General features: G+C 31.6%; 4 protein-coding genes and 1 pseudogene across 4 annotated transcripts; 2 read left to right on the top strand and 3 right to left on the bottom strand.

The window, feature by feature from the left end:
* The first annotated feature begins 474 nt into the window (after positions 1–474).
* LOC123882340 (GDSL esterase/lipase At2g42990-like) lies at positions 475–7,172 on the top strand. Its single transcript, XM_045931186.1, has 3 exons — positions 475–1,061; positions 2,458–2,947; positions 6,624–7,172. The coding sequence occupies exons 1-3, from the start codon at positions 687–689 to the stop codon at positions 6,815–6,817; spliced, it is 1,059 nt and encodes a 352-aa protein (XP_045787142.1). The 5' UTR covers positions 475–686; the 3' UTR covers positions 6,818–7,172.
* A 6,992-nt stretch (positions 7,173–14,164) lies between these two features.
* On the top strand, positions 14,165–15,959 carry LOC123921673 (GDSL esterase/lipase At2g04570-like). Its single transcript, XM_045974311.1, has 3 exons — positions 14,165–14,850; positions 14,967–15,456; positions 15,545–15,959. The coding sequence occupies exons 1-3, from the start codon at positions 14,479–14,481 to the stop codon at positions 15,739–15,741; spliced, it is 1,059 nt and encodes a 352-aa protein (XP_045830267.1). The 5' UTR covers positions 14,165–14,478; the 3' UTR covers positions 15,742–15,959.
* A 1,193-nt stretch (positions 15,960–17,152) lies between these two features.
* LOC123922333 lies at positions 17,153–19,207 on the bottom strand (annotated as a pseudogene).
* LOC123921671 (transcription termination factor MTEF18, mitochondrial-like) lies at positions 17,153–21,301 on the bottom strand. Its single transcript, XM_045974309.1, has one exon. The coding sequence runs from the start codon at positions 21,231–21,233 to the stop codon at positions 19,473–19,475; it is 1,761 nt and encodes a 586-aa protein (XP_045830265.1). The 5' UTR covers positions 21,234–21,301; the 3' UTR covers positions 17,153–19,472.
* A 1,098-nt stretch (positions 21,302–22,399) lies between these two features.
* LOC123922332 lies at positions 22,400–23,311 on the bottom strand. The gene has a single exon (XM_045975059.1). The coding sequence runs from the start codon at positions 23,309–23,311 to the stop codon at positions 22,400–22,402; it is 912 nt and encodes a 303-aa protein (XP_045831015.1).
* Between the last annotated feature and the right edge of the window lie 4,309 nt (positions 23,312–27,620).

The raw sequence follows: 27,620 nt of genomic DNA, 5'->3' as shown, positions 1-27,620 counted from the left end.
AAAAATATATTTAAATGAGTAAGCTTAATAAAAGAAGGTATATTTACCTAAAATTAAAGTTTAATTGTTTTTTAGTGTTGATGTAAAAATTATTTACACTTGCATCAAATAATATCTTAATAAAATTGATAATTATTAAGAACTAATATATCAAAATAATATAAAAAATATTGAATAAAAAGAAAAAAGTAAAATGAAATGGGTCGGACTGGCCATTAGCCCAGTTGGCCCATAAGGGTCGGGCCGGATTTGATAATTATTAGTCCAGCCCATTTATTTTGACTGGCCCATCGGGCTGGGCCGGGCCAGCACATTTGACAGCTCTACTCAAAAGGGATGTCATTAGTACCCAACCAAATAAATATTTTCTGCCAAATTTGTGAAGTAATGCAGCAAGTGAAAAAAAATGTGTTGTATAACAGCGCAAATATAATTTAATGTTATAAAAGACCAATTCAAATATAATGTAATTTTGTCTAAGGGTAGTATCAGAAGGAAACGTTAAAAGCCATGTACAAACTGTTCATTGAAAACTCCCAACCAAACTTTCTTTGAGCATTAAATCACATTTATCTGACCTTGATGAACAACTACTATATATACTCCATAGTAGATAGATTCTATGGAAGTCAAAATAGTTTCTCCAAAAGAATTAAAATCAAAGAATTACATAATCATTAATCATTATGAGGCTTATATGCATATTCATAGCATTGCTAATATTGATAACACAAATTATCATGGTGGCTTGCAAGACTAGAAATCATGTACCAGCAGTAATTGTCTTTGGTGATTCTTCTGTTGATTCTGGAAACAACAATAAGATAGCAACACTTCTCAAGAGCAACTTTAAACCATACGGCCGTGACTTCGAAGGTGGTCGCCCCACAGGACGGTTTTGTAATGGTCGTGTTCCGCCGGACTTCATCGCGGAGGCTTTTGGTGTTAAGAAAAATATACCAGCGTATTTGGATTCTGCTTATACCATTGATGATTTTGTCACCGGTGTTTGTTTTGCTTCTGCTGGAACTGGATATGATAATGCAACTTCTGATGTACTAGTAAGTTTGCGTTTTTTTCAACCATATTTTTAAATATATATTTGGTCTTTAAAAATATTGATATTTTTTTCTCAAACATAACAATAGTAGAGCCAAACACAAATTAATGGAAGACTAGAAATAAGAGTTTTTATTATATAGTTTAATGTTTAATAAATTTTAATAGATTATCATATATGTTAATTATTTTTTATATTATAAAATTCAATTAACTAATTGTATGTTTAAAAATTAAAAAATAAATAACATTCTAATTTCTTTTTTTGGTAAGAAACAAATTATATAGGCTTTGAAACTCAATACAATAGTGATCCAATTTATCGTAGCCAAACATTTCCATTGTAAAGCTCCTTTCACTATCAACTTTATCCATCTATCTCCTTATGTTTCTCTTCCTTTCTCTCAACCAAATTTCTTTAATATCTTTCTAATGTGGAGTACTAGCTATTGTACTACTATAGTATATGTGATGATAATTCACTCATTGAGGAGCAATAAACACCTACAAGTTAGGTTTTTAATTAAAAAGGAAATTAAAGATCTTGTTCATGACAACAAGTGGAGATCATGATTGATGGCAGAGCCAATGATACCTTTAGACATGACAAAGTGATACCATGTGTAGTGTTGAGAGACGACTTATAGAAAGATTTAATTGATATGTACCGACGGTGTAAAATAATTTTACACTGTTAATTAATATCAATAATGTTTTCCGCCACATCACTTCACTTCACCCCACTTTCTTGACATGACAAAATGATGGTTATTTATTGAACGATCATGTAAAACTATTTTACACCGTCAGTGCATTTCAATTAAAAACATTATAAATAGTTATTATGAGTAAATGATTAAAAAATACATGTGCTGATTTCTAAACATTATACTATGTGACATGACAATTTTCTTTTCAATGTCATCACAGGCTAAGTGGAAGATTGAGTTTCGAAATTCATTTCTAATATAAAATGCAATATTTTTATTAATTGCGTTAATAATTTACGAGATTTAAATTAATAAATTTATTATGTTTAAAATGTAATTTTTTTTATTGTGTATAAAAAATATTGATTTAAGTTGTTGTTGCTAAATAAATACAATAGGTGACAAGAGAATACAAGAATAACTTGATGATTAAAAAATGAGGTGACAAGGAAATTAAGATTCGATTTCTATTTTAAGTCTGCAACATAATATTAACAATACTAATAATTTTTTGACTAATATTTGTCGTTTAATATAAATATTATAGGTGCAATTGATATGTGTTTAATTTTCGCCTTCAAAAAAAAAATGTGTTTAATTTTCATAAGTTATGGCCTATTTATTTTCATAATAAACTAGTAATTAATTAAAGTTAATTAAATAATTAACATGTGTTCAATTTTCACAGAATGTAATACCACTATGGAAGGAGATAGAGTACTTCAAGGAGTATCAAGAAAAATTAAGAGCTCATGTCGGTAAAGAGAAGGCAAATTATATAATAAGTGAAGCATTATATCTAATAAGCTTAGGAACCAATGATTTCCTAGAAAACTATTATATTTTCCCAACAAGACAATTTCATTTCACCGAATCACAGTATCAAGATTTTCTAGTGGATATTGCTGAGAATTTTGTTAGGAAAATATATTCACTCGGTGCTAGGAAATTGTCCATAACTGGCCTTATTCCTATGGGGTGTCTACCATTAGAGAGGGCAACAAATATTTTAGATAACCATGGTTGCAATGAAAAATACAACAATGTGGCTTTGGAATTTAATGCAAAATTGGAGAATATGATATCAAAGGTAAATAGGGAGCTCCCACAAGTGAAAGCTTTGTCGGCAAATGCTTATGATATTATCAATGATATCATTACACGTCCTTCCTTCTATGGTATGTTTTCTTTATTTACTCTCACTTATTTGTTATATGTTTTCTTTATATAGCTAGTAACAGTAAGTGAGTGGTGATGATTGCGATGAGAGAATCTATAAATTTAATATCTTAAGTCTTTGAATAAAAGTATGATGTCAAAATCACTTATATGATTGCTCGTTTTCCAGTGTGTTAATTCAATTCAGTAACACTCCCTACTCACGTTCTAACGCGGTATGGACCTAATTGTCATGGTATTTATATGTGCATCTCTTATGTCGGCTATACTCTAATACAAATGAGTAAATCACTACTGATTTTCTAAGGAGTTATTAAATAGTCTCTAGAATTATAAATATTTAAAAATGTTTTTGATTCTATTAAATAGTTAAATTGGCGATATTTAACCACTTAGATTGTTATATTTTAATATTTTATTATCAATTTCATTCTTATATTAACCACTTATCGTAACATGCATGTTCTCTCAAAATGACTAATACAAGTAAAATTTAACAGAGTCAAGAATTTTTGAAATAATAATTTCACATGTATGTATGGGTGATTCGTTTAACCCTGTATTTTATCCAAACTTGTTCAAGTGTGAATCTAATCCGAAACAATCGTTCAAATCCGAAGTTGTTTGGTTCATGAAACGACTTTATGATTCTAAACCCATAAACCTGCAAATCTAACCTGTTTGTAAAAAATGTTACATTTTTATTTTTGATAAATAAGTTTAAGATATTTATGTGTTAAAATCTTTAATTTTGATACTATAATTGAAGTGTTTTATGTAATTTCAAGTGTTTCAATTTTAAATAGTAAAAAATTTCAAGAAATAAAACTTCTTTTAATTATATATTTTTATTTGAAATTTTTTTAAAAAATCATATATAATGATTTGTTGACCCAACTCACCAAATTAAACTGTTGAGTCGATTCAAATTTGAAATAAAAAATACTTATTTTACACCCAACTCAATTAATTTTGATCAAATCAGATTACGGGTTTGGTTAAAATCAACCCGACTCGTAAACCTGTTGTTAATGCAAAAGGATATAAAAATGGCAACTAAGACATCTCAATTATATTGGCATCCTAAAGAAATTACTTTAAAAACACCCTAATAAAATATGGAAAAGCTAAACAGTGCTCCCGGGGCACTGTTTAAAGAAGTAAATATAGTAATATGACATTGAACTTTGTGCAGTCAACGCCTCGAAAGTCTAAAAAATATTATTTTCAATTTAAAAATTTCTTTTTTTGGTTTGCTTAACCAGTGCCCCTGGGGCACCGGTTAGCATAACCCATAAAATATATCAAATAAAAAAATACAAAAAAACCTTGAAAACTAGACCAAAATCCAATGTGTGAAAATTCCTATGCATCTTTAAAAACTATTAACCGCAAATGTTTGAACATAATCATTGCAATTTACTCACCACGAATGCAAATGATTGATGCCAGTTTTTTTTGGTCGAGTAATCTAGTGACTAGAAATTTCACATTAAGTGGAATGTTCAAGGTTTGAACCCCAACTCCGACATATATAGTGCGATGTTCTTATCAACTGAGTTAAACTCACGTGGAAAATTTCAAATGTAGGTCGATAGTGACCATTCTCCAATCTCCACATTAGTATTTGCCTATTTTAACTGTTCTCACTATTGAACCTACAAAGTTTTACCGTATGTTTTGATGTTCATCCAATCAATACATAAATCTCTTGGTCCATCCTTTCCAGAGAGGATGAGATCTTTTTTGGTCTTTAGATTTCTGCAGAGAAGTTGGTGTAACATTTTATAGCCTCTGATTTGTTCAATTCATATGTAGCTTTCAAACTACTGTCTTGGTCATTGTAAAAAAAATAAGCGTACCCTACACTTAAGCCGGTGGTCCTTAGAACTAGTACACTACCATGCCTTGGGTTTTTGGGATTTAATGCTCATTCAAATTGCAGATTCAAAAAAAAAATGCTTCATTCAAATTGGGTTTGGTCCTCTTATGCTTTTAACTCAATGATTCATCACATTTTTAAAAATAAAAATAAATAAATAAATAAATAGGATCAAATTACATCGGTGTAACATTTTAATAATGTTACGTCGCTTAATAACGCTTTAAAGAATACAAATTTTACAAAAAGATTCATTAGATTGAAAATATATATCACCATATATATAATATGATGATTCATCAATTTTACAATTAATATAAAAAACAAATTTTTTGTTATATATACGACCGGAGGAAATATCATAAAATAATTAAAAAATTAACTATCCTGCTGATATAGTCTAGTGGTTTGGCTGTGAGAAATATTTTATGTGGAATTCATGTTCGAACTAGGGTCACCGCATTCCGCCTCAGTGTTTATTTGAAAATGTGTTGGCCAATAGAAAAAAAAATACTACAATTACTTAATAAAATAGTACTATATTAGTATATAAATGAGTTAACTATTTTTAGTCCAAAAAAAATGAGTTAACTATTTGTTTATTCCAACAAAAATAAAATATTGGTCATGTGGTGTTTGGTTTTATAATTTCAAAAAACGGAGTTCAAAAATCTTCATAAACACTTTGAAAAGGAAAAAAAAAATCCAATTTTTTAAAACTTAAACTATCAGACTCAAGATTTAAGTGTCAAAATATGGAAAAAGCTCTGTCTTGAAATATTGTTCTTTAGCATATATGTTGAAATTTAAAAACGTGGCCAGTAAGAAACTTTAGCATATATGTTGTATACCCTACTCAAATTTTATTAGGTATGCTTTTATATTTGGTCATCAATATAAATTTATGGAGGGAGGCCACCTCTCTACAAAGTTATGTAATTTTTCTTGCATAATTGCATTGACTCTTACTTTGTAAATCAATTTTATGAGACTATGTAACATAAAAAAAAAAAAAAAAAAAAAATTGATGATATCATTTCTATTGAATTACTTATTATCGTATCACTTGAGTCACAATTTAGATATCTCGTATGCATGAATAGAGTGTTGAGAATTTCAAACTGAATAGTGATATGACCTCAATAATGGTTATCATATAGATCATTCATATAAATTTATTTTCATTATCGAGATATTGACAAGTGGTGCACCGTGCACCACTTGTCTCACTCTTTCATGTTAGAAGTGGCCTAGAAACATATTACACTCCTTACTTTGTCAAATTTTATTAGGTTAAAAATCGAAGAACTGTTGTCACTCTAATCATTTGTAGATGTCACTAGCATGTAGGTAGGTTTTATGGTGGACAAGTGGTCCGTGTGAATAATATCTAAAAATTGGTCAAAATTTGCACGACAGTTGCTCTTCATAAGTCAAAGTTTACAACCTTTTTGTTCTCATAAGTAAGAGGATGACTTAATTGTTATTGGATCAACAAAAACAAAGTAAAACAAATATGAGTTGAGTTTCGAAACACCTCCATATTTTATTTTATTTTTATTGATAGACGAAATAACAAAATCATTGAAAACAAACACACAAAGTGGAGAGACCGATGTTCAAAACACCTCCATAATTGTTTTCTCTTATTTTAACCAAATTGACATTGATCGGTCATTATTTCAAATATTACCACAAGGAGTACATCACGTGAACTTCTACTTTTGGGTGCCAACGTTTTTCATTGTTGGAGTTTCAAACCATTTTTAATATAGACATTATATATTTTGCAGGATTTGAGGAGGCAGAGAAGGCATGTTGTTCCACAGGAACATTTGAAATGAGCTACTTATGCAGTGATAAAAATCCACTTACATGCAAAGATGCTAACAAATATGTGTTTTGGGATGCCTTTCATCCCACCGAGAAGACAAACCGGATAGCTGCAAACTATTTAATTCCTAAACTTTTTGCGGCTTATAGATGATCGATCCATCCATTCCCTTTAAATTAATTAGGTCGTTTCATATATTAATTAGGTTGTTTGTTGTCATCTATATATTATTAAAAGAATGGAATTGGTGAAAGTGTTAGGTCAGACGCGGTAATTGGAGTTCGAACTCCAACTCTTCTATTTATGTGTGTGAATTTTTTTATGCTTATTATCATTTCGTAAAGTTGTTGATATGGAAATTAAAGAATTTCATGATTTCTCTCTCTAAATTTATCTCACTATAATTTAAAGTTTGTTTGAGTAGTGTTAATTATGAAACATCTAGTGTTAAACCACGTTTCATATTTGTATTTTATTTTATAATATAAGCATGTGTTTGAGTTTGCTACCACTAATATACATGGTTGGGTGACTCTTAGATTTTTATGTGATTTTATAATATCACTTTAGGATTCTTTGAAGTAAAATTTCAAGAAGATATAATGCAATTCATTCATATGTTCGTTTTAACAAGACAAGTACGTAGGAAGTTCTCAAGAATTTATCATGAACAAATGAAATCTAAAACAGCAAGTAAGGTTCTGTCCAAATTTTGAACTTATAGCCTATAAACTCATATGACTAGATATTGACTTGTTTGGTAATCGTTTTTTAAAAAAAAGCTTATAATTTATTTTATTAGTTTATAGCTTATTTTTCAAATATTATTTCAAGTAGCTTATGAGCTTATATAGCTTATAGCTTATCATTTTTTCTTCCAATTTTACCCTTGCCATCTTACTTGAAAAAAAATTAAATGTTAATTAAACATATTTTTTTATGTCATTTTATACTTATAAGCTAGTTCAATCGCTAATTTTACCAAACACTACAATTTCAATCAGCTGGCTTATTCGCTATAAGCTAAAAGCAAGCTTATAAGTTATTCGCTATAAATTCATCAACTATAAACTAATTTATTAGTTATCCGCTATTTTTTTTATCAAATAGAGCATAAAATAACGTAGGAAAAAAATATAAATGGACCTAAAGTGTTGGATCCAAATTGCAAATTTGCAACCTAAAAAGCCCAAGTTGTTTATTCTTAGATCATTTCTCTCCCGACCCCCCTCATTTCTTTTATACCCCCCAAAAATCCAATTTTGCCTCTTGCAGTTTGAAACATTTTTGCCAAAAAACTTCGGTTTATATTCACTGAAGCAAAATATTAGACCATTTCGGTAACTGCGAACCGAACATTAGCGTTTTCGGTACACAGAAAACGAACGTCAGCTTGTTCGGTACCTGCGAACCGAAATGTCATAGATTTCAGTACGTTGGTCGCTGGAATTAGGCCATTTTCGGTAGCAGTTTACCGAAATAATTGTTTCGGTACCTGCGAACCGAAATGTCCCAAATTTCGGTAAGTGGTTACCGAAATTTATCAGCATGTCATATTATTTCGGTTCGTATAAACCGCAGTACCCCCAAGGACAAAAACGGAAATTCAGGGGGTAGAAAAGAACTGAGGGGGATTGGGAGAGAAACCATCTTATTCTTATTTATAGAGGCATACTACTCCATAGTCCATACCATAATTTATTTATTTTACATCTGTGTTTATATCACTTAATTGAGTTCGAAAACAACAATGTTAAGAATAATGTTTTTCTAATAAAAAATAATTAATTTCGTAGTTTGGTGAAGAAGAAGAAGAAGAAGAAGAAGAAGAGATCCAAACTATAAACTAGGAGCCTCTTTTAGTATTGTTGAGAGTTTCATATGTGATATTACCTCGGCATTGACTATAAATAGAAGAGAAATAATCATCACCTTAAATTAGGTCTAAAATATAAAATGGTATCAAAATTTATCTCATATCTAATTGAGTTTTCGTCACATTTCAAATATCTAGTCATATGTGTTAAGAGTCCCACATCGGTTGAGAGATGGCCTGACTAAGTGTTTATATACTAGAGACAATCCTCACCTTACAAGCCGGTTTTGTAAGGATGAGTTAGGCCCAATACTCATTTCTAAGATGGTATCAGAGCCTCTCCACGATTCGTTGGGCCACCTGTTATCAGGTTTCCGCTATCGGGCCACCCACCGTTTATATCCACGCACCAAGTCCAATAGTGCTGGGCGTGAGGGGGTGTGTTAAGAGTCCCACATCGGTTGAGAGATGGCCTGACTAAGTGTTTATATACTAGAGGCAATCCTCACCTTACAAGCCGGTTTTGTGAGGATGAGTTAGGCCCAATACCCAATTCTAAGATGGTATCAGAGCCTCTCCACGATCCGCTGGGCCACCTGTTATCAGGTTTTCGCTATCGGGCCACCCACCGTTTATATCCACGCACCAAGCCCAATAGTGCTGGGCGTGAGGGGGTGTGTTAAGAGTCCCACATCGGTTGAGAGATGGCCTGACTAAGTGTTTATATACTAGAGACAATCCTCACCTTACAAGCCGGTTTTGTAAGGATGAGTTAGGCCCAATACTCATTTCTAAGAATATGGCTAAAGAGGTATTGAGAGTTTCATATCACATTTGTGACATTCTTCTTCGTCTTGCACGACTAAGACATCCACATATCACTCGTATATATTATTTTTTGTTTATACGACATTGAAGAGGTCATTATTTGAAACATCATAAGGAAGGTAAATTTTTACTTAAGGAAGCCAATGTCGAGTCATAATTAGAGTTTTGAACGATTTTCAAATATTGGTCAATGGTCGACCATGTATCAAGATTGTTCGATTGCAAGTATGTTATTATCAAATTTATATAAATTTTATGTTTGCTCTTAATTTTAGTTTTATGTATTATTGGATTAGTTGAAATTGCAATTAGTACAAGAAAAATACATAAAAATAATTATATTGAATTTGAGGAGGTAGAGAAGGCATGTTGTTCAACTGGAACAATTGAGTTAAGCTATTTATGCAGTGATAAGAATCCACTTACATGCATGTTGCATTGTTGCCTTTCATCCTACTCAAAAGACAAACCGCATTGTCTCAAATTATTTAATCCCCAAACTAGTTGCAGCTTTTGGATGATAGCTTATTAAAATAAGTTGAAAACAACTTATAGATTGTTTTCATAAACTCTTTAACACTCAATATGGCCAAGCAAATGTCATAGCGTTTCAACAAAACCTCAATTCCATATTGTGATGGTTGTAATTATTTTGGCATTTTATTTTAATTGCACTATGGACTTGAATTTTGATGGATCCGTAGCTACTTCTTGTGACTGTGATGAACTAATGACTAGCAATTGCAATGCTACTTTTTTGTGTGTGTAAAATATAAGTAGTATTTTTGTGCAGACCAATCATTGATTGTTCTGTAAACACCTAAGATGTATTAATTTCAACTACTACACTACTTATTGGTATTTAACTTGATCTCGCGCGTTCCGAATTTTTTAACCAAGGGCAAAAATGGAAAAACAGGGGTGGGTGAGAAAGTGAATAGGTGGCATGAGAAATTTTCGTAAAAGTCAAGAACACACAGGGCTTGATAGAACCCAAGCCCAATGAGAAAAACAAATAAATTCTCAAAGCATAATCTAGCTCGAATTGGGTCCAATGAAGTTGATATCGGACCTGAATTTCATGCAGTCACAGTTTCTGTGCAGTCATGATTTAAAACTATTTGTTGACTGTATTTGTTTAAACCGTCTGATCACGGCTATAAAAAGACTGCACCAAAAATTGAATGCACCTAATCTAATTCCATCTATAACAATGCAGTCACGCTACAGTCAGCAACTTCTAGTAAGATCAAAATTGAATGGTACCGATCTTGATGTAATTTTATTTTTCAAAATAGTAAAAAATCTGACTTTAAAACTTGAACTGTCCAATCTCAATTGGACAGTCCAGATCGTTTTCCGACTGTACTTAATCTAGCTGCTTGTCTATTTTATTTTTAGACAAGTCTCTAAATGCATAATTTGCTGTCCTACCATACTACCAGTTCCTCACTCACACAAAACTCACACTTATATTAATGATTCCATTTTTTATAAGGTCTTGAGAGTAACACTTTGTTTTTCAACTACTAATACCATAGAGTATTAATATGGTTCTTTTATTACCTATAATAACATCTACTACTAAATTAATAAATTTTAAGACACAGATTTCTTAAAATACTATGAAACCAAAGTTTATGACAGAGGAAAAGATCATGGTTGTATAGAGTAATGTTTCACACTTGGTGGTTCCTTATTATGTGACAACAGTGTATCATTAATTGGGCAATGGACATAAATCACATCACCTCCTTTTCTGTTGGAATCATTTAATTCAATTATTAATGATTTCAATGGTATAGACCATAAGTTGAGGATATTGTCCCTTCTTTGGCGGTTCCAACTGCATGACTGCCCAATTAATAGTATACCTCTCTTTCATCCAGTTCATCCTCTCTGGTTGTTAGTTAGTTGGTGTGGAAATATCACTCAGACATGGCTAGAAGCTAAGATACATTCATGTAATTTATGGCATATTGGAAACTTTTTCTTGCCCACGTTTCTACCTCTCTTTGGCTTTTAACTATAAGCAAAATAAATTGCATATTCTTTCCTTTTTGTAAGGAAAAAAAAAAAAAAAAGCAAAGTCCCAAAAAAAAAAAACTATAAAACTATGTGAATATTCTTAGGTATGTTAGTTTCGGATATGTCATAAGAAATGACTAAAATTTCTTAGAGGAAGTCTCTGATAAGAACGCTGAGTCAGAATATAAATATTGACCAATCAGCACATATATTACTTTGGCGTCAAGTCTGCTTGTAAATTAAGAATCTACCATTGCAAGTTGATAAGATCACAAATTCTATGAATTATAAGATCACGTCAAATGTACTTGTAAAGAATCTACCATTGCAAGTTAAAAAGATCAATCAGAAGGTTGGAGTCATTTTTTATTAGGAGACGAGTAAAACCCTGTCTACGACCATGTGCATTCACATGTACATTCCTCACATTTTGACATGAAAGGCATCACAAACATCGGTCAATTTAGTGTATGTCTTCAACTAATGACCATCTGAATTATGAAATAAACCACCACAGTTAGCAATATCTATTGAATTCGAGTAAGCTAAGTTTAATCCAATTCTGTTGAGGTTGCTTCCATTCAATATTAAGGGTCTGTGTGGCCTGACTTTTTTTCCTCTTATTTAGAGCTTATGCAAACAACTTATGCAATTTTTATATATTATTATAAGTTTGTCAAGGTAGTTTATAATAAAATAGCTTATAAAATTACAATTTTTACTAGTGTGAACTTATAAAATAATATAAAACTTAATTTATATTGCATAAGCTATTTGCATAAGCTCAAAAAAAATTAGGCCAAACGGACCTAACTAGTATTAGCAAATGCATTTTATTGTAGAAATTAATAATCATTTTAAAAGAGACTTAATACTAGTCTGCAGAGTAATATGTCTCTACAAACTCATACATATTACTATTGTCTTTTAAGATTATTTCACACGTATTAAGAAATGTAATAATGTTGTTAAAAGAAATAATATTTTTAATAAATTATCCCTATTAGTTATAGGTTTGTTTACTTGAAAATAATGCATATGGTATTTATTAGGAGACAATTGGAAAGTATTACATTAAAAAGTGAAAATGACAATTATTTTAAGACAAAATTTTATTTTTAAAGTGACAATTATTTTGGAACGGATGGAGTAATTTTTCTATATCTTAGACCAACAAATTTCTTTTTATATAATTGAGTTGGAATGGAATATTTTTCATAAAGATGTCGAAATTAAATATTTCATCTTGATTTTCTTTTATGTACTTTAAAATACTAATTTGTATTAATGTGTAGTATTTTTTAACAAGCATTGATGGACTTTTAAGCAAGCATCTACAAAATCTGTAGTCTAGATTCCATGTCATATCAGCACCTAAATTTAGTCTTGGGACCATTCTTAATTGCATTAAGACTCAATTTGTATGCATGCTATCTTAATTGCTTCCACTTCCACTTTCACAACTCATACCACATCGGGTTCAAAGAATAACGACCGCTTATAATCAGCCATACCTTTGTTATAGTCTTACAGAAAGATATAAAATAGGGCTAATACTACGGTGGACAACATTAATAACTAAACCACCGAGGACAAATAATTTACAGAATATGAAATTTATAAAATTTATCATTAAATTAAAAGTTTATATAATATAAATCATCTAAAAAAATTAAAAATTATTTTATATGTTAAATTTACCGTACTTAATAAACTAGAAGATATACTGGAAAGTATAAAATTCCTAATTTATTAAGTATGTACGAATTTAGGTTGGATGTGAATCGAGAAGATTGACCTATTCGGGTGACTTAACTCACGAACATTATTTATGATTTTTCACGGTCACTCATCCTAAGCTTTACACGTAAGGAAAAAGTTTTCATTTTCATTTTTGTTATTTTTATTTTTCTTAAAGTGAGACTATATCAGAAGTGCAAAAGAATTATAAGAATATAGTCTCAGTGAACAATATTTTTGACAAATATACGACCTCGAGCATTAACTAGTACTAATAATAATTTAATTTTTTTGACTAGGACTAATAATATTTAGGGTTCGTTTAGCCCAACTTTTTTTAGAGCTTATTCAAACAGCTTATGCAGTATAAATTAGATTTTATGCTATTTTATAAGTTCATACTAGTGAAAATTGTATTTTTATAAGCTATTTTTTCATAAACTACCTTGATAAATTTATAATAATATATAAAAATTGCATAAGTTGTTTACATAAGCTCTAAAAAAACTGGGTTAAACGGGCCCTTAGTTATTATAAATATTTAAATTATATTTGTCAAAAATAATTTTTAGTTTGTTATAAATATTTTTACCTAATAGTACTAATATTATTTAGTTGTTATAAATATTTAAATTATACTAAATAATATTTTAAAAATTATAATTCATTTAACTATTGTTTCAAAGATTAAAAGTTCTATTTGGTAATGCCAAAATTTAAACTTATGAAGTTTATTAGCTCACATTAAACATAAAAAAACTATTTGATAACCTCTTTTTCTCACAAGCTTATAACTTAGTTTTACTAAGTTATAACTTATTTTAATAAGCTAATTTAGTTAATTTATAGTTTATCATTTTTTTTTCTTCTAATTTAACCTCAATCATCTTACTTTAATAAAAAAAAAAAAATTATCAAACACTATAAATCTAAACAATTAGTTTATCTGCTATGAATTCATCCGCTATAAACTATTTTTTTGTCAACAAAACCTAACTATACTGAAACACATTCATTTTCTTAAAATATTAGTTGTACTAATTCATATTGTTTAAAAGTGATGTTACATGGTGAATTCATATTAGCAACCCAATTGCACAATGAAGGTGCTCTAATTCAAAGTTCAAACCCACTCACTAATCTCATCTTAGGCTATGACAAAACTTCTATTCCCACCGCAAAACGAATTTGTTGAATTCCTGCCCAATCAATAATAGTAGTTGTGTTATATTGTCTATGCAATTTATGGTTCCCAACAACTTATTCACCCAAATTCCTAAAAGATCAAAACATTCATTAATATATACAGTCCTAACCAATATTTATTTCATCACAAGTCCACCCCTTCTTCAATACACACACACACACACTCCAAGTACAACATACTCAAAATTAACACAACATGGAATTGCAATCAAAGCTACTAGCATTACTCTCATTGAACATTTTCTGCCTCCTTTTCTACAAGGCCAATGCAAAGGTTCCGGCAATAATCGTGTTCGGCGACTCCTCCGTTGATGCTGGAAACAACAACTTTATTCCAACGGTTGCACGGAGCAATTTTCAGCCATATGGACGTGACTTTTTAGGTGGAAAAGCGACCGGAAGGTTCTCTAATGGGAGAATACCAACTGATTTCATATCAGAAGCTTTTGGTATAAAAGAATATGTGCCTGCATACTTGGATCCTAAGTATAATATTTCAGATTTTGCTACTGGTGTCAGTTTTGCTTCTGCTGCTACTGGTTATGATAATGCAACTTCAGATGTACTTGTAAGTTCATCTTATCTTAAACTACTGCAAAGTTCATGTACATACAATACATGTCTATTTTAAGGTTTTTACTTGATATAATAATAATGCAAACTATATGATGATTTTTTATGCAGTCTGTGATACCATTATGGAAGCAATTAGAGTACTACAAGGAATACCAAAAGAATCTGAGTTCATATCTTGGTGAAACCAAAGCAAAAGAGACAATATCCGAATCAGTACACCTTATGAGTATAGGAACAAATGATTTCCTAGAAAATTACTATTCCATGCCTGGCAGGAGATCACAGTACACACCTGAACAGTACCAAACTTTTCTTGCTGGAATAGCTGAGAATTTCATAAGGAATCTATATGGTCTTGGTGCTAGGAAGATATCCCTTGGAGGGTTACCTCCCATGGGATGTTTGCCATTGGAGAGAACCACAAATTTTATGGAGCAGAATGGTTGTGTTGCCAGATTCAATAACATAGCACTTGAGTTCAATGATAAGCTCAAGAATATAACTACTAAGCTCAACCAGGAGCTAACTGGAATGAAATTGTTGTTTTCAAATCCGTATTACATTATGTTACACATCATAAAAAAACCTGAATCCTATGGTATGTTACTGCAGCAGATAATCTAATTTACCATTTCTCAATATATATTACCATTATGAAGCATATTAATTTTTTTTTTTGTTCACAGGGTTTGAATCAGCCTCAGTAGCATGTTGTGCTACTGGAATGTTTGAGATGGGTTATGCCTGCAGCAGGGGCAGAATGTTCAGTTGCACAGATGCTTCCAAATTTGTGTTTTGGGACTCTTTCCATCCAACAGAAAAAACAAATAGTATTGTTGCAAAATATGTGGTGGAGCATGTGTTAGCTCAGTTTTTAGAATGAATTTTTAGAAAAAATAGTACCACTAGTTGTGGAATTTTTAGAATAATAGTACTAGTTGTGTAATCTCGCCACTTTTGGACGTTCGCCATAAAGGCCTTCTGTGTATGGTGTGTGTGTGTGTGTGTGTGTGTAGATATATATGTGTAAGAATGTTAATACAGCACTTTCATAATAAAATGTGCTGATATTTAGAATATGAGTCATTTTGTTTGGACTAATATAGGTTTAAACTGTGAAATCATATATGTCTAACATATGGACAGCATGTTGTGTTCAAGTTTATAAATCTAAACCCATGTTCTGGAGGGTGAAAATCGTACTTAAAATTTTTATAGACATTATATCTAATCTAAATTTTGATGTCTAAGCCGAAAGAGAAAATTTCATGGTTCTCCCTCAAGTTGAAGTTACCTATGGGTTAAATAAAATATCTACCATATTGCCAAACTTACTGGGAGAAAAAATATCTAAATGAAAATCAACTCATGGTTACATACTCTTCGATTGAAACTGCAAAATTAAAATGATCCAAGCTCAGATTTACAAACTACAATCCAAACAATTACTAAATAGTTGAAGGATAACAATGGATTGACTATTACTATTGAATATTGGAAGCATTTTAATAAGACAACATTTATAGGTATTCTATTGAGTTTGAAAGAAGAAAACAGTACAATGTGTGTGTGTGTGTGTGTGTGAGAGAGAGAGAGAGAGGGGAAAAATATACCAAGAAAAATGGCATGGACATGTGAGCCCAAGTTTCTGAGTTGCTTCCAAGAATTCTATTATTGATTAGCGTAGTTCGGAAAAAAGTGTCGACACTGACTTCCTTCTTTCAAAACTGCCTCCTCTAAAGTGCATTGCAAAGCCACCAAGAAAGTTGTCCTTGCTGTAACTTATCAAAATTCATAGGCAATTCACATCATTCGAGGTGGGGAAAATGGATGGTAGATATGCTGGCTCTGCATGCGACTGCACCCAACCCAAGCACACCATTGATAACAATTAATAAAACAGTATACTTTTTTCCTATTTTATGTAACAGTATATTAAATAATCAAGTAAATTAAGACCTAAACATATTGACTTATTGCATCACACATTCTCCTCTTTGCATGTCAATTTCATTATTTTAGCAGCTTGTTTTCGATTGTTTATTAGTACTAAAAGCATTTCATTGAATTTGTCAGACATCTTCAATAACAGCTTCCCTGACTGAATTTATCAGACATCTTCTAATGCTAAATGTTTCCCTCTGCATTTGGATTTGTTTAATGATAACTACTTATCCAAAATCAAGAAAAGTAAACAAAAAATAGTAAATAACATGAGGTTATGTAACAAGGGGTAAGCATTGGAATATGAAATAAATACAAATAGAGACAATATCAACGGTGGAAATTAAGCATGCACCAAAAAGACAGCTTATTTATTTGAAATGCGTTTCTTACCTCTAAAAAGTAAAAGCAAGGTTTAGCAAGGTGTGTGTATGTACATATCAACAAAATTTGATATCATATAAGGAACTGTTAATTCTTATCTTTGTTTGATAAACTTTTGATAGATGCCAGATTGTTGGACCTTCGGGATGTATATTCACAATGTATTTTACAAAACGTTTTTCCTGGATTGAAAGTATGGTACACATGGATAACGCAGGATTTATTGCATTCCTCTTCTTCAACCACTGATACATTGAAAATCTTGCACTAATTTTGCCCAAATCATGGTAAAAGTATCTTGGGTATGTCACAAGACATTCAATTGGGAAAACTGAAGCGTTTTTTATGAAATCAATCTTCTTTTGAATTACAGTTCTCTTCATGTTTAGAATCCTAGGATCTCGTTTTATCATTCTAACCACACTGTTATAATCGAAACCAGCTTCTACCAGGCAATCAAATCTCTCATGTAACTGATCACCTCTCCCTTTAAACATCTTCGTTGCTTCTTCCATCTCCTCAGAATTCTCAATTTAGTTCATTTTCAACAAGAAAGTTGTTTTATCCATATAATTAAGTGGGTCGCAATAGTGTTGCCTCCCAGCCCTCTTCTGTTCCGATTTCGAAGCCAAACTAATAAGCTCTAATGGATCATCGTTTATGATTTGCATAAATCAGCTTTTCCAACCCGTAACTCCTTACAACCAGTTCTATGACCTTTTATCAAATGTTTGCTCAGGATATGCATATGTAGTTAGTCAAAACATGTTCAATATCATCTTGTTCCATTCGAATATTATACAAAAAAGCAATCAAGGTCATCAAATTTTTAACACTCTTACTTGACAACAAATTGGGATGCTCTGCGAAACAAGAGCTAACCACATTCACATCAACACCAGACTTAATCAACCGACCTAAAAGCAAGTACAACTTCTTCCCTGAACCTTGGAACAACAATCTAGGGTCTGCCTTAACCAAATCATACATTTCTTTCTCAGAATATCCAACTTGGTAAACAAACTCTATAGTATCAATCATTTTTTTCCAACTATACATTCTTGAACAAGACATACAACGCGCAATCCATTCACTCTCAATCCCAATTTTCTTCAACCAATCAAGAACAGCAACAAAATCAGAATCAACATCACCAACCAAAAGCAATGGACAACAAACAACAAGCTTGATAAAAGAAGATTTATTACTCAAACCCAACTCTTCATAATCTCTAAATTTCTTTGCCAAAACACCATTATCATACCCAAAAACCTCTCTTGCTTCTTTGTAAATTTTCCCTATTCTATTCCTCGGAACCCGTGATTATACAATACATGAAAATTATCAACCAAAAGACTATCATCACTAAGAAAGCACAAATCTTTAGGGAGAAATAATTGCAATTCCGTTTGATTAATCCCTAAACTCTCTAAAAAGGGTTCAAATTCGTTAATAGTGTTATACATAAGATACATACCTCTTGAGAGAACGAAAAACGTCACCTTTTTGAATGTTGATCTTGGAGATAAGGTAATTGATGAAATGTGGAGAGTTTATTGCATCATATTTTAGACAAATCAAAAGTTTGTCTGAAGAAACTATCTCAAGTAGTACAGTAATGTATGTATATAACCAATAAACAGAGAAAAAGGTGATAGAAAGGTTAAGTTGATAACCTAACCTAACTATAAGTAGCTGAAAATTCAAAGTTAAGAATAAGTTGTGAGAAAGAACTTTCTAATACAGCTCAATGTCAAAAGGTTATTCCACTGATGATATGTAAACTTATCATCTACAATGTCCATAAACTTGTTTTTAATTGTTGATTAGTAAGTATTTATTTTGATTCAGAAATCAAGTAACAATAACTCAATAAGTGCTTGATTGACTCCCATTAAACAAATGAGAAAATAATTGTTCCTCGTAAGAGCTAACCGAAACTAAAATGAAAACATTTCAATAACAACTTTCCTAACTGAATGTATCGGACATCTTCTAATGCAAAATGTTTCCCTCGTCATTCGAATTTGTTTCATGGTAATTACTATTCCAAAATGAAGAAAAGTAAACACAAAGTAGTAATAAATAACATGAGTTCATGTAACAAGGGGTAAGCATTGGAATTTGGAAGAAATAATAAAGAACAATATCAACAACAGATATTAAGCATGCACCAAACATAGCTTATTTATTTGAAAGGCAGTTCTTACCATTAAAAAGTAAGTGCATGGTTTAGCAACGCCTGTATATACATCTCAACAAAATTTGATATCATATAAGGAGCTGTTAATTCCAATATTTGTTTGATAAACTTTTTATACTCTCCCAGACTGTTGGACCTTCTGGATGCATATTCACAAAGTATTTTACAAAATTATTTTCGTTAATTGAAACTATGTTGCGGAAGGATTTAACAGGATCGATTGCATTCCTCTTCTTCAACCACTGATACATTGAAAATCTTGCACTAACTCTGCCCAAATCACGAGAAAAGTAATATGGGTATCCCACAACACATTCTATTGGGAAACCTGAAGTGTTTTTTATGAAGTCAAGCTTCTTTTGAAGTAAAGTTTTCTTCAGGTTTAGAATCCTAGGATCTTGCCTTATCATTCTAACCACGCTGTTATAATCCAAACCAGCTTCTACCAGGCAATCAAATCTCTCTTGTAACCGATCACCTCTCCCTTTAAATATCTCCATTGCTTCTTCCATCTCCTCAGAATTCTCAATATAGTTCAATTTCAGCAAGAAAGTTGTTTTATCCAAATAATTACGTGGGTCATAATAGTGTTCCCTTCCAACTCTAATCTGTTCCAATTTTGAAGCCAAACTAATAAGCTCTAATGGATCATCCTTTATGATTCGGCATAAATCAGCTTTTCCAACTCTTAACTCCTTACAAACAGTTATATGACCTTTTATCGAATGTTTGCTCAGGATATGCATGTAGTTAGTCAAAACATGCTCCATATCATCTTGTTCCATTCGAATATTATACAAAAAAGCAATCACGGCAATCAAATTGTTCACACTCTTCCTTGACAACAAATCGGGATGCTCTGCAAAACAAGAACGAACCACATTCACATCAACACCAGACTTAATCAACCGACCCAAAAACAAGTACATCTTCTTCCCTGAACCTTCCAACAACAATCTAGGGTCCGCTTTAAACAAATCATACATTTGTTTCTCAGAATATCCAACTTCATGAACAAACTTTATAGTGTCGATCATTTTTTTCCAACTAAACTTTCTTATACAAGACATACAGCACACAATCCATTGACTCTCAATCCCAATTTTCTTCAACCAATCAAGAACAGCAACAAACTCAGGATCAACATCACCAACCAAAAGCAATGGACAACAAATAACAAGCTTGACAATAGAAGATTTACTCAAACCCAAATCTTCGTAATTTTTGAATTTCTTTGCCAAAACACCACTACCGTACCGAAAAACCTCTCTTGCTTCTTTATAAATTTTCCCTATTCTATTCCTCGGAACCCCATGATTATACAATACATGAAAATTATCAACCAAAACACTATCATCAATAAGAAAAAACAAGCCTTTAGGCAAAAATAATTGCAATTCCCTTTGTTTAATACCTAAACTCTCTAAAAATGGTTCAAATTCGTTAATAGGGTTATACATAAGATACCTCCTCAGAGAGCGAAAAACGTCGCCGTCTTGAATGTTGATCTTGGAGATAAGATAATGGATGAAATGTGGAGAGTTTTTTGAGATGAATTCTGCGTCTGGGAAAGCGTAATTTCGAGTGTAGAGAAGGTAATCAAGTAGGGCACGTTGTGCTTTGATTTTAGTGGCTCTAGAGACGCGTTTGATGCGAGTTGGAGTTGATTGAGAAATAGCGGGAATGTGGTTGGATTTTGAACAGTGGAAGATTGAAGATTTGAGAGAAAGGGAAGAAGGTGAGAAATTAGGGTTTTGGTGGAAGAAATTAGGGTTTTTGTGTGTGGAAGGGGGGTGGAAGAGAAAGAATAGGTTGAGATTGGGATGAAGGGAAAGAGTTCCCATTTGGTGTGTTTTAGGGATTTATTTTCTTTTTCTTGCAGGGAGGGGAAATACAGGGTTTTGAATATGAAAAATGTGAGTTTTATGTAGTAATTAATTGCAATAAGTACTCCCTCCTATCTCCAAAATGATAAGAGAAGATTCATTTTTTGATACATTGAAGTTAATGTATTTAGATACATTTAACTTTTGAATGTATTAAAAAGAGAATTTTTTTCTTATAATTAAAACTAAAGGGAGTATTACAATACCTATGAAGCACGGACACATGTATGATTAGGTGTGTGGCGGTGTCCGACACGTGTCATCTGACACTTGTATGACATTCGTACGACACGTATTAGATAGCTTTATTATTACAAATTTTTTGTGCTAGCAATGTCTCAAAGTTGCTAATGGTATATACTATATACACATAAAAACGTTAGCTCATTATTACAAAAAAAAAAAAAAAAAAATTACTTCTTCCTCCGTACTAAATTATAAGTCACTTTACATTATCTTACTATTGAAGTATTTAATATTATTTTTCCTATTATATCCTTAACTATTTATTATTCTCTATTCTTTCAATTCTTCAATTTATCTTTCATATACCATTAACAATTTTGTAAACTTTCTTAGTTTATGTAGTTTGGCGAAAGTGACTTATATTATTATGAGCAATGCTATAGGGACACATTCAATACCAAAAATACAACAAATATACTATACTATTACCATGTCATCCTTTGTTGTTCTTTTTAAATTGGTTCTTGACAAAACCGTTTTTAAAAGTTTTTCTTTTAAATCGGTTCTTGACCAAACTGTTTTTAAAAAGATTTTTCTTTTTATTTTTAAACCTTGGATGGATGTTAAGCTCTGATACCAGAGTTTTCGTCCGGGGTAGCTGCATCTGCGGAAGGTAATTTTTCGAGGGTTTTTTGAATCTTTGAGAGATTTAAGTCTCTTTGGAGACATTTTTGAAAACTTCTAACGTCGTTTTCATCATATGTTTGGGTTTGTGATGCCCATTCTATAGTGCCTTCAAGGCGCTCTATATTATACTTAACCACATCATAGAATCCGTAGATATGTGTGGGGTCTTTTTCTAGAATCATTTTTAGAGTTTTTTGGTATTCTTCTAACTCTAATTCTAAAAGGTATGCCCAAGTTGCTCCAGGCATCTCTTAGATTTTTCTATCCAAATTTTGGACTTGTAAGGATAGTCCTTCTATTGAACTATGTAGCTTACTTAGCTCTTTTTGTTCTGAGATATAAAAATCTCTTTTGGGTGGTGTTATTCTAAGGCTTTTGCTTCTAAATAACGATTTGTCTTCTGTTTCCTCAAACAGATCTCTGTCAGCTTCTATCAAAGAACAACTATTCCTTGCTAGGCTTTTGAATATAGGTGACTTTAGAGTCACTATAGGTGCAAACAATTCGTCAATATGAATTATGTCTTTTCCTTTGAATTCTATACTGTGATGTGAATTACTCAGAGCATAGTTAATTCTATAGTAAATGGTAAAGGGGTGATTACCTTTTTTCATAAAATTTTTGTTTTTCATTTTATAATGAAAAACTATAGATCTATCAAGATCCTTATCTTTTAGGGATAAACCAATTTGTAAATTTATATCAAATTTGATTTTACCATATTTTAGATTGCAATTTCCTTTTGCAATTGTTGCTTGATCTGTGTCTAGAATTCTAGAGTCTTTTAAAGCTATTTCTAGAGGTGAATTAATACCTTTCATAAAAGTACTTTTAATTAAAATTTGAATGGTCGATATATGAATATAACCGATCTTAGATCTTTCATTTTCTGAAAAAGTTTTAATTCTTTCTTTAAGTTGAGCTGTATCTATAGTAGATATAACTATATTTCCATGAGTAGAATCAATGGGAATTGCTTCTTCTCCTGTCATTATTCCAAATTTCAGAATATTTTTTCTTGAGAAAATATTTTTGAAAATGCTATATTTCTTCTTGAAATTTTCTTCTGCAGTTAAAGATAATTCTGCACTTTCTATTTTATTATCACAGATAACATCTGTGTGATAGCTAGATGTTTCTTCGAAATATGATACTTCAGTCATATTGATCTTTGAAATATTTTAACATGTATTTGAACATTATTTAAACAGAACTTTGATATTTCATAGTATTGAAAGATGTTAAATAAACTTAACATAAACATATTTTTACCTGATTTGATATTCTTGAATTTGATTTTGAATAGATGACTTTCGTCTCTGTTATCAGTCCACTACGACCGTCTATGATTCTTTCGAATTTTGATTTGTGAACGCTCCAGAGTATTACCTCAACGTTCTGATAGCTCCAGAGTATTACCTCAACTATCAACACTAAAATTTTAAAATTTTAGGAGAAATGAAAAACTTCATTCAAACTTAATTTCATTCTGATTACAAACGAGCATCAAGGCTCTTATTTATAGCGGAGTAGGACTCACAAGTAGTTCACATGTCCCTATCCGTGATAGCTATTAAAGCAAAAGAAAAACGCACTAAAGAAAACGGACAAACAATAATTTACATAAAGTAGATGCCTTAGTGATAAGGCAGTCTTATCCGACCCACATTTGTCTGCCACTACATTGTGACGTGTTGTTTTCCACTGAGTGCTTCCTTGTCGTTTTGTGCCGACGATTTTGGCGGACAGATTTCACACACGTGTCCTTTGTAATTTTGTGTAAAACTTGTACACAGTTCTTCTCTAATTACCATGGGTAGTTTTGTGTAGTCTTCCTTTAGTTGGTCAACTCTTTCTTCAAGTTTTTTAACAGCCTGTAAATCTTTCTCCTTGGCTGGCTTTCTGGAATCGCTGTAAACGACTGTTAATGGATCGTCGTAAACAACCCTGTAGTTTGTTTGCTGGGTTAACCTGGTAACCTTTTGTCTGAAGTGTTTCATCTGTGCAATGTAACTGGCTGGGTGCCATTCATTTTTTTCTTTCGACATAGTTGGGTATGTCTTGTTTGATATCCCTATTTTGATGAGATATTGTGGTTTTATAGTTAAATCCAGAGTAATTTCATCGTACCATGGATATGTTGAATCAATTTGAAGGAATATTTCTTTTCCTTTGGCAAAGAGATTGTTGAATTTTTGTACTAGGTTTTGAAGTTCTTCTGGAAAGTATTTGAGTTCTCCAAAACTTCTTTGTTCTTTTTCTTCGAGATAAATTGTGCTGATCAATCCATTTTGAAAGAATGATAGACAAAGCTGATTGTCTATTCCTGGAAGTAGGACCGTTTTTGAACATCCATACTTGTTTGTTGGGTAGAAGCAATCTGTAGAGAATTCTTCTATATAGTTATTTATCCATTTCCATCTAAGACTAAACTCTGTGAAAGTTGGGTCTGCTAAGTGGAATGTTTTTTGATGTTCTAGCTGGCGGATTTTATCAATTGACAGCTTCTTTTTTGACTCCATTGTTGAAGATCTTTGGATATCTTTTGCTGCTGTAATTTCCTTGTAAGGACCGTAAAGAGCTTGTTCTGCTTCTTTAATGGTTTTGTAGCCTTTGTGGCGTACATTTTTTCCGATGATGTGCTGTTTTGCTATTGCCCATTTTCTGTAGATCCCTTTCATTGGACCATCGAAAATGACATAAGCTTCAAACTTCCCTATTTCATTGTTTACGGGATCGTTTGTTTGGATAGTTGTTGACAAACCATTTTTTCTTGCTTCATCTTCTTCTTCTACTTCATCAGCCCATGATTTCTTGCTGTCTGAAGATGTTTCTGAAGATTCTTGTTCCTTTTTCAAATCACTTGGTGCTATTGCTTCAATTGGAATCTTCGAGCTTTCTGGAGCTGAATACTTTACATAGTAGTTGTATTTTCCAGAATCTTGTCCAAGCAAGTCCCAATTTTCTTTGGTGTTGCTGCTGCTTTTTTCTTCAGTTGGTTCACTAATGTTTGTATTTGCTGTATATTGTTGCAAATTTTGTAATGTTGTAATTATCTCCCCCCTCTCAGAAGAGAGTTTTGTAAGACGCTGTTGAGTAGCTTCAATCTGCTCGTCTTTTTGTTTCAGATTATGTTGCAAGATCTTTATTGCTTGCTCCATTCCCGTGTAAGAGTATCTGCAAAACTGTTGTTTTCAGATTTTATATACTGAATGTATGGTTGAAATTGTTGTAATTTCATCTGCCAACGAATTAATCGTCCGCTTTTATAATCTGCTTTTATATTATATCTCCAGAATCCTGTTAGATATTTTGAATCTGTTCGCAAAAGAAACCTAGAGGGTAGAAGTTCTACTCTCCATTTTTCTAATACTCGAACACATGCAAGTGTTTCTAACTCAGCTATCGGATATCTTGTTTCTGTATCAGAAAAAGTTCCCGATATGTATTTACAGAGTAATAACTCTTTTTCTTTTATATTAAATTTAGCAGAGTAATCTACCAAATTTTGTTTTTTATCTGTCTTTCTTTCTTTCGAAATCAGATCAGATTGTATATCTGAGGTTACGCTCAGATTTTCACCAAACTCATTGAGTTTTAATGTTGCTTTTCCGTTAGGGAAAGCTCTCATACATCCTGCCCATGTATCTTTGGATGCATCAATTTCGACAACTAGAAAGTCATTATTTGTGGGATTGTAAAGCTTTGGTAGGACTTGAATTTTACTCTTAATTGTTTTCACAATCTTAGTATCTTCGTCTGTCCATAACCAAGGAATTTTTTCAGAAATTTTCTTTTGTAAAATTTTTCTTTCTTTTGCCAAGTCTTTAAAAAATCCTTCATTGGCAATATAATTCAAACATCCTAAGAATCTTTGAATTTGTTTTCTATCCACTAATACATCAGGGAAAGCGGAAATCTTTTCCTGGGTATGTGGCGCTAAATTGAGTTCTCCATTATCTTTTATGATTACTCCGAGATACTCAATTTCAGTTTTACAAAGTTGTGATTTCTTTTTTGAAATAACAATTCCTTTTTCTTTAATTCTTAAAAGAACTATTTCAACATCATTGATATGTTGTTCTTTTGTTCCTTTTGTAAAAATAAGTATATCGTCAATATATGCAAGGCATATATGGTCTAATCCTTGTAAAGAATTATCCATAAATCTTTGATATATTGAAGGTGCTTGTTTTAACCCAAAGGGTAAAACATTCCATTCAAAGTGTTTTTGTGGCGGACATGAAAATGCCGTTAAAGGTTTTGTTTCATCAGAAAGTCTTAGCTGATAGTATCCTGATTTTGCATCAAGGGATGAAAAATAGTTACAACCTTTAATTTTTTCAAAAATAAAATCTTTTCTAGGTAATCCATAAGAATCTCCAATGGTTGCAAGATTGAGTTTCTTATAGTTAATTACCATTCTTCTTTTCCCTCTTTTTATCTCGTTATGATTTTCGACATAAAAAGCTGGAGCTGAATGTGGGCTTGAAGAAGGTCTTATTAATCCTTTTTCAAGTAAATCTTTACACTCAGTTTTGAATTCTTCAACATCCTTAATAGTATATGGAATTCTATTAGGAACATTGACTTCTTCATTCGAGTTTTTAAGTCGAATTACTATTAATTCATGATTAGTATTTTTCTGATTATCTAATGGATCATCAGAACAAACTTCATCGAGTCTTTCTTCCAAAGTTGAAAAGAATTTATACTCTTCCCAAATAGAACTAAGTTTTTTCAAATTGCCAGAAATCATTTTTAAAATTTCATTTCTAGTAATTATTTTTGTAGTAATCATTTTCTTTTCGTCTGGATTTCCAAGATTTTTCCATCGAAGAGAAATTGTATTACTCCTTTGAATAAAGGGTTCGTATAATTTTAGAAAATTGTTTCCAATGATTAGATCAAGACCTGAATCATGTAAATAAATTGTAGGGATAAAAAACTTATATCCTTCAATTTCTATAGATACATCCTTAAGGCTAAACCATATTTGATGTTTTGACTTGTCTGCAACAACTATTTCCTTTGGCTTTTCTAATCTATCCCAGTTCCTAGAGATCGATTTTCTTCCAAAACAAAGGGTTGCACCTGTATCTATATAGGCTAAAAGGTTTTTATTTTCTAGCACTATTTTTATAAATGTTGCACTTGGATTTCCTTTACCAAGTACTTTCTTCGACATCTAAGTCTATCTCTGAATCTGTCTCTGTGCAGTATTCATAAATTTCCTCATCAAATTCTACATCTGATTCTATAGGTTCATATCCTATTGCGTATATGGCTTGTAAGACATTTTTCTTAGGGTTATCTCTTTTAGGGCATTCATTGGCATAGTGTCCTTCTTCATGACATAACCAACATGTGCATGATTTCTTATTTTGTGGACATGTTTTTCTTTTAGGATAAGGTGGTTTTTTCCTAAAGAATTTCTTATCTCCTTTTCTAAATTTCTTAAAAGGGATTTTT

The sequence above is a fragment of the Trifolium pratense genome, linkage group LG4 (genome assembly GCF_020283565.1).
Source record: "Trifolium pratense cultivar HEN17-A07 linkage group LG4, ARS_RC_1.1, whole genome shotgun sequence".
Lineage (NCBI taxonomy): Eukaryota > Viridiplantae > Streptophyta > Magnoliopsida > Fabales > Fabaceae > Trifolium > Trifolium pratense.
This window is presented reverse-complemented; position numbering and strand designations above follow the sequence as displayed.